The sequence below is a fragment of the Dermochelys coriacea genome, chromosome 4 (genome assembly GCF_009764565.3).
Source record: "Dermochelys coriacea isolate rDerCor1 chromosome 4, rDerCor1.pri.v4, whole genome shotgun sequence".
In the NCBI taxonomy this organism is placed as follows: Eukaryota; Metazoa; Chordata; order Testudines; family Dermochelyidae; genus Dermochelys; species Dermochelys coriacea.
Window position 1 is genome coordinate 91,825,757 of NC_050071.1, and position 14,268 is coordinate 91,840,024.

General features: G+C 40.5%; 1 protein-coding gene across 1 annotated transcript in view; it reads left to right on the top strand.

Annotated features, from left to right (window-relative positions):
- Positions 1-14,268, top strand: part of KDR (kinase insert domain receptor) — a 45,696-nt gene that overhangs the window by 23,728 nt on the left and 7,700 nt on the right. Inside the window, exons 19-24 of the mRNA XM_038400398.2 lie at positions 4,660-4,773; positions 6,303-6,391; positions 10,994-11,150; positions 12,099-12,196; positions 13,713-13,835; positions 13,973-14,084. Of these exons, the coding sequence (XP_038256326.1) occupies positions 4,660-4,773; positions 6,303-6,391; positions 10,994-11,150; positions 12,099-12,196; positions 13,713-13,835; positions 13,973-14,084 (693 nt within the window). The remainder of the gene's footprint in view (positions 1-4,659; positions 4,774-6,302; positions 6,392-10,993; positions 11,151-12,098; positions 12,197-13,712; positions 13,836-13,972; positions 14,085-14,268) is intronic.

Sequence of the window (14,268 nt, forward strand, 5' to 3'; positions counted from 1 at the left end):
CAGACACTGCGAATAAAGCTAATTGTTTATGTGCCATGCTGTCAAGTCTCCTGGTATAAGGACATAACTTATAATTTGCTTGGAGACCCATCTCATTAAGAGAAGACCCCAACCCCCTACATAAGTTCCTGGCGTTCACCAAATCTGCCGAATGCTGCTCAGTGCCCCTCCCACTAATATATTGGCTGCTGCTGCTTCCTCTGTATGTTCAAAATGCTGGCAAATCATCCAGTGGCTGTTCTCATTGATTGGGTGCAGCCCCCTACCCTGCCTCGCATCCTCCCTTTCACGGGCCAACCTAGTGCCACAGGACAAGTGGTAGTCCCTGGCACTCAGACACCAATGGGGTAATGGTTATACCTCTGGTAACTGAAAACTGAACAGTCTCTGCTTAAAATGTTGCATAGAGCAAAGAAGATTCCATGCAGTAATACACTGATTGTCTCTCCAGTCTGACATTTTACCTTTTAGGATGATCAGATGTCCAGATTTTATAGGGACAGTCCCGATTTTTGGGTCTTTTTCTTATATAGGCTCCTATTACCCTCCACCCCCATTCCGATTTTTCACACTTGTTGTCTGGTCACCCTATTACCTTTTGGCAGCATTCAGGAACTGTTCAAAAATAAAGCAAAACCAACCTAGATTCATAGATACTAAGGTCAGAAGGGACCATTCTGATCATCTAGTCCGACCTCCTGCACAGCGCAGGCCACAGAATCTCACCCACCCACTCCTATGAAAAACCTCACCCATGTCTGAGCTATTGAAGTCCTTAAATCATGGTTCAAAGACTTCAAGGAGCAGAGAAGCCTCCCTCAAGTCAACCATGCCCCATGCTACAGAGGAAGGCGAAAAACCTCCAGGGCCTCTCCAATCTGCCCTGGAGGAAAATTCCTTCCCGACCCCAAATATGGCAATCAGCTAACCCATAGCATATGAGCAAAATTCACCAGCCAGATACCCAGGAAAGAATTTTCTATAGTAACTCAGATCCCATCCATCTAATATCCCATCTCAGGGGATTTGGCCTATTTACCTTGAATATTTAAAGATCAATTACTTACCAAAATCCCATTATCCCATCATACCATCTCCTCCATAAACTTATTGAGTAGAATCTTAAAGCCAGATAGATCTTTTGCCCCCACTGCTTCCCTTGGAAGGCTATTCCAAAACTTCACTCCTCTGATGGTTAAAAACCTTCGTCTGATTTCAAGTCTAAACTTCCTGGTGGCCAGTTTATACCCATTTGTTCTTGTGTCCACATTGGTGCTGAGGTTAAATAATTCCTCTCCCTCTCCTGTATTTATCCCTCTGATATATATATAGAGAGCAATCATATCTCCCCTCAACCTTCTTTTAGTTAGGCTAAACAAGCCAAGCTCCTTAAGTCTCCTTTCATAAGACAAGTTTTCCATTCCTCGGATCATCCTAGTAGCCCTTCTCTGTACCTGCTCCAGTTTGAATTCATCCTTTTTAAACATGGGAGACCAGAACTGCACACAGTATTCTAGGTGAGGTCTCACCAGTGCCTTGTATAACGGTACTAAAACCTCCTTATCCCTACTGGAAATGCCTCTCCTGATGCATCCCAAAACCGCATTAGCTTTTTTCACAGCCATATCACATTGGCAGCTCATAGTCATCCTATGATCAACCAATACTCCAAGGTCCTTCTCCTCTTCCGTTACTTCTAATTGATGCGTCCCCAACTTATAGCTAAAATTCTTGTTATTAATCCCTAAATGCATAACCTTACACTTCTCACTATTAAATTTCATCCTATTACTATTACTCCAGTTTACAAGGTCATCCAGATCCTCCTGTATAATATCCCGATCCTTCTCCGAATTGGCAATACCTCCCAGCTTTGTATCATCTGCAAACTTTATTAGCACACTCCCACTTTTTGTGCCAAGGTCAGTAATAAAAAGATTAAATAAGATTGGTCCCAAAACCGATCCCTGAGGAACTCCACTGGTAACCTCCCTCCAACCTGACAGTTCGCCTTTCAGTAGGACCCGTTGCAATCTCCCCTTTAACCAATTCCTTATCCACCTTTTGATGTTCATATTGATCCCCATCTTCTCCAATTTAACTAATAATTCCCCATGTGGCACGGTATCAAATGCCTTACTGAAATCTAGGTAAATTAGATCCACTGCATTTCCTTTATCTAAAAAATCTGTTACTTTTTCAAAAAAGGAGATTAGGTTGGTTTGGCACGATCTACCTTTTGTAAAACCATGTTGTATTTTGTCCCATTTACCATTGACTTCAATGTCCTTAACTAATTTCTCCTTCAAAATTTTTTCCAGGACCTTGCATACTACAGATGTCAAACTAACTGGCCTGTAGTTACCCGGATCACTTTTTTTTCTTTTCTTAAAAATAGGAACTATATTAGCAATTCTCCAATCATTCGGTACTATTCCTGAGTTTACAGATACATTAAAAATTCTTGCTAATGGGCTTGCAATTTCAGGTGCCAATTCCTTTAATATTCTCGGATGAAGATTATCTGGGCCCCCTGATTTAGTCCCATTAAGCTGTTTCAGTTTCGCTTCTACCTCTGATATGGTAATATCTACCTCTATATCCTCCTTCCCATTTGTCATGCTACCATTATCCCCAAGATCCTCTTTAGCCTTATTAAAGACTGAGGCAAAGTATTTGTTTAGATATTGGGCCATGCCTAGATTATCTTTAACCTCCACTCCATCCTCAGTGTTAAGCGGCCCCACTTCTTCCTTTTTAGTTTTCTTCTTATTTATATGGCTATAGAACCTTTTACTATTGATTTTAATTCCCTTTGCAAGGTCCAACTCTACTCGACTTTTAGCCTGTCTCACTTGATCCCTACATGTTTTGATCTCAATTAGGTAGCTTTCCTTGCTGATCCCTCCCATCTTCCACTCCCTGTATGCTTTCTGCTTCTTCTTAATCACCTCTCTAAGATGCTTGCTCATCCAGCTTGGTCTACAACTCCTTCCTATGAATTTTTTCCCCTTTCTTGGGATACAGGCTTCCGATAGCTTCTGCAGTTTTGATTTAAAGTAATCCCAGGCCTCCTCTACCTTTAGATCCATAAGTTCTTCAGTCCAATCCACTTCCCTAACTAATTTCCTTGATTTTTGAAAGTCAGCCCTTTTGAAATCAAAAACCCTAGTTGCAGATTTATTTTTGTTAATCCTTCCATTTAGTTTGAACTGAATTAGCTCATGATCACTTGAGCCAAGATTGTCCCCTACAACCATTTCTTCTATGAGGTCCTCGCTACTCACCAAAATTAAATCTAAAATGGCATCCCCTCTAGTCGGTTCAGCAACTACTTGATGAAGGAATCCATCAGCTATCGCATCTAGGAAAATCTGAGCCCTATTATTATTACTAGCACTGGTCCTCCAGTCTATATCTGGGAAGTTAAAGTCTCCCATGATCACGCAGTTTCCATTAGTATTTACTTTATTAAAGACATTAAAAAGGGCTGTATCCATATCCAAATTAGATCCCGGAGGTCTATAGCACACCCCAAGCACTATCGTAGGAGAGGCTTTACTAGTTTTCTTCCCCAATGTAATTTTTGCCCAGACAGACTCTGTCTTATCCATTGCATCGCTTCTTATTTCTTTACATTCTACCTCATCATTGATATACAATGCTACTCCACCCCCTTTACCTTTGTTTCTGTCTTTCCTAAAGAGCACATACCCTTCAATACCTGTAGTCCAGTCATGACTACTATTCCACCATGTTTCTGTTATCCCTATAATATCTGGTTTCACTTCCTGCACCAGTAGCTCTAGTTCCTCCATTTTGTTACCTAGACTCCTCGCATTGATGTACAAACATCTTAATTTTTGCTGTTTGGCCTCGCTCACATTTTGTACCCTGTTAGGCACAGTCATTCTACATCCAGTATAACCTATTAGACTAGTATCCACACCGCCCTCACTCCTTATATACATTCTCCTACCCACTGCTGTATCCATTCTTACTTCATCTTCTTCCCTCTCAATGCTAAAATCTGGCGTGGAGATTTTCTGGACATCTCCCATCCATCTCCCCCCAATTCCTAGTTTAAAGCTCTCTTAATCAGTTGTGCCAGCCTCCATCCTAGAAGTCTATTTCCTTCCCTACTCAGATGAAGTCCATCCCGAGAGAACTGACCTCTGTCCGTGAATGCCTCCCAGTGGCCATACATCCCAAAGCCCTCCTTACAGCACCACTGCCTAAGCTATCTGTTGACAGTCATCATCTTGTCAGACCTTTGTTGCCCTTCTCTAGGAACAGGAAGGATCCCGCTAAAGATCACCTGAGCCTCAATTTCCTTAAGCGTCTTCCCCAGCCTAGCATAGTCTCCCTTAATACTTTCCAGCGAGAATCTAGCCGTATCATTTGTTCCCACATGAAGGATAATTAGGGGATTCTTTCCCGCTCCCTGTAACTGTAACTGTAACCTGTAACTCTACAGCTCACCAGTGCCAGAGCATAGTTAGGAGGAATGTATGTTTTGACCCTCATGTAAGAACCATAGCTTAGGTTAACCTACAAGAATATTTACTCATATGCCAAAATACTAATGGATGTGGCTAGCAAAGGGAAAACCCTTTATTTCTGTTATGCTGATCAGTTATGTAATTTTTATCTTTACAGAGGGTGCTACACACAGTGAACACCGCGCACTTATGTCAGAGCTCAAAATCCTCATTCATATTGGTCATCATCTAAATGTTGTCAATTTACTTGGTGCCTGCACAAAACCAGGAGGTGAGTGACCGATTGAGACTCCTTATTGCTCTCTGGGTATAGGATGTCTTTTCAGTGATTGGAGGCACTACCACAAATTCAGTAAGACCATTTCTGATTAGTGGAGAATTGAGTTTCATCATTAGCAAGACCCTGATTTTCCATTATAGTTATTCCAGGGCTGTTCTTTATAGGAGTCAGCATGATCCAGTGGTTAGATTAGGGGATGGAAAGACTGGAGTTCAATCTGTCAGCTTTCACTGTTGTGCTGTGTCACCTTGGGGAAGTCACTTTACCTTTTGTACCTCAGTTCAGCTCCCCCATCTGTAAAATGGGGTAATAATGCTTGCATACCATTAGCAAAGTCTTTTCAATCCTTGGATAAAAGGCATACTAAGTGCAGATACAATATTATTTTTCTTTATGGTGTGCACCATTCATACGCCTCACACAAAAAACTCAAATGCTATGTAGTTGTCCAAAGGAGGAGTAAACATAGTTTATAATTAGAGATAGGCCTGAAACAGAATTCTGAAAGCAAACACATTTGTGGGTTTGGAATCAGAATCTAGATCCAAAAATGCCACAGGTAGCCCCTATGTCTCTAATGGACTAAAGCAAAACCACAAATTGTACCACTCTTCTCAGCTCTGGGATAAAAGGTGATTATGAGTCTGGATCCAAATTTGGATGATTAAATCTATTTTACTTACAGTTGCAACAGTTTTGGTGTAACAAGCCCAGCATCGTTCACTAGTTTGGAAGATATTTAGAACAAGTAACTTTGTAATAACATGCCAAAGAAGCTGACTCAGTCGTAATTTTAATATTAATACAGTTAGACTAAGAATTTCCTTCACGCAGTTCCATAACTATAGTACATTACTGGGAAGAAGAAGAAGAATCCCATAAATCTTTCTAAAGATAGACATAGGGCCAATTATTACTTGTAGATGCCAAAATAAGAAGCCTATATTCAATACTTGGATTTTAGATCAGCATTTCCAAATGTCCAAGTAACCCAATTTGAGCATCGGCATACAACATCTGGGCAGCTCATTAGGGTACCTGTGTTTGCAGATTGGGCTTTAAGAACCAAATATTTTAAAACATGGAGACTCAGCTCCATGCACAAAGATGCATGAACAGTTATGTGTACATGAAAGTAGTTTACTGCAATTGGGTGGTTAATTGCATGACTGTGCATGCAAATATCAGTGTATATGGATATTTGCATGCACAGTGAGCTAATTTGCATTTGTTGTCATAGCTGTTTGCACATGTAAATATAAGCACACAATTCATACACATTTTCACATGCAAAATGAGGCCTCTGCTTTTTGAAAAATTTGGCATGAAATGCTATTTCCCCCATCTCCCAGTGTCACTTTCCTTCTTTGAACAGAGTTTTGCTGTCTATATTGTGGATATTCTCTTTAAAATTATTTGGAAAGGTGGTGGAATGATTTTTAGAAGAATACATATTTTTAGCTGGGCTGAACTGGAAAATTAAATAGCCTTTCTAATTAATTGGTTCATGTTTCATGCAGGCCCACTTATGGTGATTGTGGAATACTGCAAATTTGGAAATTTGTCAACTTACTTAAGGAGCAAGAGAAGTGAATTTGTGCCGTACAAGGTACAGTCTGCTGTCATTGTCAAAATTAAAAACAGAGGCTAAGGAATGATGTACCTTTATTTTTAAAACTCTTTTTATATTCTAAGTGGAAAGCTTGAGGATTATTGGGGATGTGTCTTTGTATTAATATTAATTATGATAATCTTTAGCATTTACCACAGAAATTCAATATAGAAAAGGCATTACAGGTCGTCTAGTCAAACCCCATGCCCATACAATATAGTTAGTTTCTTATTCTAAGCTTTAAATGTACAAAGAGGAGACATCTACCATTTTTCTTGGCAAACTATTCTACAGTCTGCTGTATCTGCCAGGGAATTTTTCCTGATAATCAGCCCAATTTTTTCCCTTAATTTCAGCTCATTACTGTTAGTCAAACTAGCTTGTACCACTTTAAATCACTTCACTCCCTGCTTGTGTTTATACCCTTCTGTAAACTGCTATCACGTCCCCCTTGTTCATTGTTTAGCCAGGCTATCCATATAGAGCACTTTTAATCTTTCCTCGTAAATCAATTTCTCCAGCCAATTTATCGTTTCATCTTCAAAGCTTTCTCCAAAGATCTAACTAATCCTCCCTGCGCCTTTTTGAGATCCTTGCTTTAAGGATGGGAAAATGGAGCAGAGAAATGAAGGCCAGTGTCTAAATCTGGGCCCCTATGTCAGTGGCCTGATTTTTCAGAAGGAGTTGGTGCTGTTCATCACCTTTGAGAATCAGGCCACTTCTGGGGGACATGAATATATATGGCTTTAGATTTTCTACATAGAACATTTTGGCCTAGGAGACTTATCCAGAGCCGCAGGGGGAGCCAGTTTTAAGGGGATTAGGAACTCTGGAGAGGTGCCCTGCAGTCTGCAGGTCATATGTCTTTATTCCTACATGAGAGCCTCCTTTAACTGTATCACTTTCCTGAGGGTTTTTTTCCTGTATCCTTGGGGGCAGGGAAAGGAGAGTTTTACTGTTTTATATTGGTGAGTACAATCTACTGCTTCCTCTCTTGGGAGTTAGCAGAGTAAAGAGGATCAACAGGAATCTGTTGTGTCTGGTTACAGAGCAGGGAGAGAGGAGGATGAAGAAAGGGGATGGGTTTTAAGAGGGTGTTGAATGTCATAGATTCATAGATATTAAGGTCAGAAGGGACCATTATGATCATCTAGTCTGACCTGCACAACACAGGCCACAGAATCTCACCCACCCACTCCTGCGAAAAACTTCTCACCTATGTCTGAGCTATTGAAGTCCTTATATCATGTTTTAAAGACTTCAAGGAGCACAGAATCCTCCAGCAAGTGACCCATGCACCATGCTACAGAGGAAGGCGAAAAACCTCCAGGGCCTCTTCCAATCTGCCCTGGAGGAAAATTCCTTCCTGACCCCAAATATGGCGATCAGCTAAGCCCTGAGCATATGGGCAAGAGTCACCAGCCAGATACCCAGGAAAGAATTCTCTTAGTAACTCAGATCCCAGCCCATCTAACATCCCATCACAAGCCATTGGGCCTATTTTACCATGAATAGTTAAAGATCAATTAATTGCCAAAATCATGTTATCCCATCATACCATCTCCTCCATAAACTTATCGAGTTTAATCTTAAAGCCAGATAGGTCTTTTGCCCCCACTGCTTCCCTTGGAAGGCTATTCCAAAACTTCACTCCTCTGATGGTTAGAAACCTTCGTCTAATTTCAAGTCTAAACTTCCCAATGACCAGTTTATATCCATTTGTTCTTGTGTCCACACTGGTACTGAGCTTAAATAATTCCTCTCCCTCTCCGGTATTTATCCCTCAGATATATTTATAGAGAGCAAGCATATCTCCCCTCAAACGTCTTTTGGTTAGGCTAAGCAAGCCAAGCTCCTTGAGTCTCCTTTCATAAGACAGGTTTTCCATTCCTCGGATCATCCTAGCAGCCCTTCTCCAGTTTGAATTCATCCTTCTTAAACATGGGAGACCAGAACTGCACACAGTATTCCAGGTGAGGTCTCACCAGTGCCTTGTATAACGGTACTAACACCACCGTATCTCTACTGGAAATACCTCGCCTGATGCATCCCAAGACCGCATTAGCTTTTTTCACGGCCATATCACATTGGCGGCTCATAGTCATCCAATGATCAACCAATACTCTAAGGTCCTTCTCCTCCTCCGTTACTTCTAATTGATGCGTCCCCAGCTTATAACTAAAATTCTTACACTTCTCACTATTAAATTTCATCCTATTACAATTACTTCAGTTTACAAGGTCATCCAAATCTTCCTGTATGTTATCCCGGTCTCTCTCTAAATTGGCAATACCTCCCAGCTTTATATCATCTGCAAACTTTATTAGCACACTCCCACTTTTTGTGCCGAAGTCAGTAATAAAAAGATTAAATAAGATGGGTCCCAAAACTGATCCCTGAGGAACTCCACTGGTAACCTCCCTCCAGCCTGACAGTTCACGTTTCAGTAGGACCCTCTGTAGTCTCCCTGTTAACCAATTCCTTATCCACCTTTCAATTTTCATATTGATCCCCATCTTTTCCAATTTAACTAATAATTCCCCATGTGGCACGGTATCAAACGCCTTACTGAAATCTAGGTAAATTAGATCCACTGCATTTCCTTTGTCTAAAAAATCTGTTACTTTCTCAAAGAAGGAGATCAGGTTGGTTTGGCACAATTTACCTTTTGTAAAACCATGTTGTATTTTATCCCATTTACCATTAACCTCAATTTTCTTAACTACTTTCTCCTTCAAAATTTTTTCCAAGACCTTGCATACTACAGATGTCAAAGTAACAGGCCTGTAGTTACCCGGATCACTTTTTTTCCCTTTCTTAAAAATAGGAACTATGTTAGCAATTCTCCAATCATACGGTACAACCCCTGATTTTACAGATTAATTAAAAATTCTTGCTAATGGGCTTGCAATTTCACATGCCAATTCCTTTATGTTCTTGGATGAAGATTATCTGGGCCCCCCAATTTAGTCCCATTAAGCTGTTCGAGTTTTGCTTCTACCTCAGATATGGTAATATCTACCTCCATATCCTCATTCCCATTTGTCATGCTACCATTATCCCTAAGATCCTCTTTAGCCTTATTAAAGATTGAGGCAAAGTATTTGTTTAGATTTTGGGCCATGCCTAGATTATCCTTAACCTCCACTCCATCCTCATTGTTTAGCGGTCCCACTTCTTCTTTCTTTGTTTTCTTCTTATTTATATGGCTATAGAACCTTTTACTATTTGTTTTAATTCCCTTTGCAAGGTCCAACTATACTTGACTTTTAGCCTGTCTCACTTTAGCCCTACATGTTCTGACCTCAATAAGGTAGCTTTCCTTGCTGATCCATCCCATCTTCCACTTCCTGTATGCTTTCTGCTTTTTCTTAATCACCTCTCTGATATGCTTGCTCATCCAGCTTGGTCTACAACTCCTGCCTATGAATTTTTTCCCCTTTCTTGGAATACAGGCTTCCGATAGCTTCTGCAGTTTTGATTTAAAGTAATCCCAGGCCTCCTCTACCTTTAGATCCATAAGTTCTTCAGTCCAATCCACTTCCCTAACTAATTTCCTTAATTTTTGAAAGTCAGCCCTTTTGAAATCAAAAACCCTAGTTGCAGATTTATTTTTGTTAATCCTTCCATTCAGTTTGAACTGAATTAGCTCATGATCACTTGAACCAAGATTGTCCCCTACAACCATTTTTTCTATGAGGTCCTCACCACTCACCAAAACCAAATCTAAAATGGCATCCCCTCTAGTCGGTTCAGCAACTATTTGATGAAGGAATCCATCAGCTATTGCATCTAGGAAAATCTGAGCCCTATTATTATTACTAGCACTGGTCCTCCAGTCTATATCTGGGAAGTTAAAGTCTCCCATGATAATGCAGTTTCCATTAGTATTTACTTAATTAAAAACATTAACGAGGGCTCTATCCATATCCAAATTAGATCCTGGCGATCTATAGCACACCCCAAGCACTATCCCAGGAGAGGTTCTAATAGTTTTCTTCCCCAATGTAATTTTTGCCCAGACTCTGTCTTATCTGTTCCATCACTTCTTATTTCTTTACATTCTACCTCATCATTGATATACAATGCTACTCCAGATAAGCAATGGGGATTATGGGGATGGGAATCTGTGAGGATGGAAAGCAGTTTTGTTTGGCAAGAATATAGCAAAAGTGAAGCAGGAGAGGTGGGAGTCTGCGTGGGGTTAGGCCTATCCCCAGAGGCATTTGGTGGCATAAGAGCAGAAGCAGGTAAATGAGATGGGTGTGTTTGTGGGGGTGGGATGGACTTTGCAGTGGGAGAAGAAGCAAAGGAATGAATAGTGGCATGAGTGGAAGAGTGGAGGGATCCAGTAACAGAGTGAGGGGGAAGTGACCTGACAACATGCTAGTTCAGCAAGCTACAGAATGTAGTAGCACCTGCTTATAAGTGCTGCTGACTGACATATGAAGGTGGTGGGCTGCTGCACCCCCATGGAGGGGGTCACTAGCAGGTTAAGTGCCTCCTCCATGCCTTCTCTCCGCCTCTGATGCTCAGTGACTTCCCTGATTTATACACTGTGCAATATCACTTCTGCCTTGGATTATTTTTCCTTTCTAGACTAAAAATACCAGATTTAGGCAGGGGAAAGAAAACTATGTTGGTGAAATCTCAGCGGACTTGAAGCGACGCTTAGACAGCATCACAAGCAGCCAGAGCTCGACGAGCTCGGGATTTGTGGAGGAGAGATCCCTCAGTGATGTAGAGGAAGAAGAAGGTAGGATTTGTGCTCCCTTAGTTTTGGGCCATTTGTCATTGGTAGGGCTGCCTTAGGGCTCAGCACTTTGATCAGGCTCATCTGGAGGGAGGCCACAGTTCAACTAAATGTAGACTTGGCAGAATTCAACTTTATTTGATGTATAATTTCAAGGGAATTAGGGTTTATTTTAAAAGTTTTTAAAAGTTTTGCACAGACATGGGACATGACATTGCACAGACATTGAGATTCAAAAAGTTAAGCTGCATAACCCTTAAAACACGAGTTGTCAAAACATACAAAGTAAATATCTTTAAATCAAATCCTAATAAATTCTCAAGTAGCATTTGCTTACTTTGCCTAGCTGTACATTTCTATTATCATTGATACAAATATGGTTTTGTGTGTATGGTAAAATCAGTGTTTACTGATCCTTCCAAGCCTAACTATACAGTAGCGGGATTGGAGTTATAATCAGATCATTCTACCCAGTATAGCAGTTCTTACTCAGCAAATATCCTAATGATGTTATGACTGAGCAAGGACTGGGCCATTAGCAGGTGTGGTTATGGACCTTACCCCTCCAGTTTGCTAGAGTGTGAGATTAAATGTCTTCCTCCTTCAAGTAACAATTTTTCTATGATTCACAAACTTTTGCACTTTCTTCCCTAATGGGGGCGGAATGAGAACTCCCTTCAGTTCCACTCTTAGCTCATCCACTGGGATTGCTGCAAGACTTTCCTTTTACTAGGGACTACATGAGCTGATTTTTGCAGCTCTCCCAAGTCTTGTAAACTCTGGAAACAAATAATCAAGCCTTAGATTTGAACCTGGGTCTCTCGTACAGTAATGTAAAGTGCTGACTACTGGTCACGGGATTTGACAATGTATTTTAAATAAGAAACATCCGTAGGTGAAATCTGAAATAGAGAGCATGTTTGATTGTTGTCATCTTGCTCCTTACAGCAGCTTCTGAAGACCTTTGCAAGAATCCTCTGAGCATGGAGGACCTTATCTGTTATAGCTTCCAGGTGGCCAGGGGGATGGAGTTCTTGGCTTCACGCAAAGTAAGAATTTTTTCAGGGAAATGGCATTTTTCATATGGTTAACCATTGTAGAAAATGATGCTACAGGTTCATAGAAGGAAGCAATAGGTTAGTCATTGGACTGGCAACCACTCACAACATTTTCTGATTGCTCCAAAAAATGTCGGCGCCATTAATATTACAAAGTGAAACAGCCCATATGAGGTGCTTTGATTGACATGAAGGTTAGCAATTTGTATAAGGTTCATTGTTCTCTGATTCATAAAAGAATAATAAAGTAACTCGAGGGAATGACATCTGAGGAAAGATTAAAAGGAATGAGGGACCAATTCCTGATAAGAAGAGCCATGTTAGAATAAAAAGGCTTTGCTCTGAAGAAATTGCTCTGTAGGGCAGTGGGAAGGATGGAAGCGTCTGTTCATGACACTGCACAGAGACATTGTAGACTAAGAGATGCATGTTTGTGGGCACTGTGAATCTCCCCTTGATGGATTTCCGCCTGACCTGCTAACACAAAAGAAACACCACATTTCCCCTGCATTTCAGCCCTGAGCAGATTCCCCATCAGGATTTGATCCTAACTTTGTATAACTGGGCCAAACAATAGCTAATCATTCGCAAATATTCTGAAGGCTGTAAACACCAAAAAGAGGAATTCTTAATGGTGGCACAGGGCATAAAAACAAGGAATATTAGGTAATATGCAAAGGCAAAATTAGGCTGGATATCTGGATATATGACCAATGGTGGTATCTGTTAGAATGTAGAATAGTCTCCCATGGAAAGATTGGAGAGTTCCTTTGTTTTAGTCATTTAAAAGGGCATTTGTCAAGGCATGAAAAATATATAAGAACAATCCTGCATGTGTAACCTACCGGTCAGGTAGGGTGTGTGTTATGTCCCCCTCTGTGCCTGATCTACAGAGCATGAGAGTTGGTTACAGACCCCAGCTCCAGAGCCTGTAGGTCAAGCTGTAGAGAGTCCTGTGAGTTTAGCTATGGAAGTCCCTGGTGCATTGGCCATGATGGTAGCTGTCATACCGGCAGAGATAGAGAGATGTACTTTCCCATCTTTAATTATTTCCAGCAGAGAATAATCTCAACATTGGGCCTGTCATATGACATTTTTCACCATTTCAAGTATATTAAAAAGGGTGAAGTGTCATAGATGCGATGGGGAATGTGGATTTGTATACACACCACAGTAAATCTGTGGTAATCCGATCCTAACCTGTTTTGCATCAGCTTCCTGGGATAATTAATTGGCTAACCTCAAGGGCCATGGCTGCTTATTGGTTAAACAGATGTGTGTTTGGACTTGGCTCAGAAAGACTTTTGTTTTCAGGTCAGTTACAATCATCAAAAAAGCCACTTAAAAATCAGTAACTCTGTTGACGTTGGGATTTATTTTACTTAATAGGATTTAAGAAATATCTGGCCTCTGAGAGTGAGGTCAGAACAGATGTGAAATAGATCAATTCTTTGAGCAGAGAGTTCAACAACAGCCAACCTATAAACTTGTTTTGTTCCCTTTGCAGTGCATTCATAGGGACTTGGCTGCTCGTAATATCCTCTTATCACAGAATAACGTGGTCAAAATCTGTGATTTTGGCTTGGCACGAGACATCTACAAAGACCCAGATTATGTCAGGAAAGGAGATGTAAGTTTTGGAGAATAAATGTTGGAGACCTTTAATTCGAATTAACTATTCTATTTTTAACAGATTGTTTTTGGAAACAGTGTTCTCTTTTTCCTGTCTCTTACTAAAATTTAATTATTTTTTTAAAATGCATTCAGGCCAGATTACCCCTAAAATGGATGGCACCAGAAACCATTTTTGACAGAGTATATACCATTCAGAGTGACGTATGGTCCTTCGGCATTCTGCTATGGGAGATATTTTCATTAGGTAAGTCACTTTTATTTGCTACTGAACCTCTAATTTTAACAATAGAGCTGGTTGAAAAAAGTGACATTTTTTTTGAAAGTTTTGACTTTGCATGCAAATTGGGTAATTGCACATGCAAACATCTCTAATTGCCTGACTTGTTCATATAATAGCAGTTATTTCATGTACAAATCATTTGGTTGAA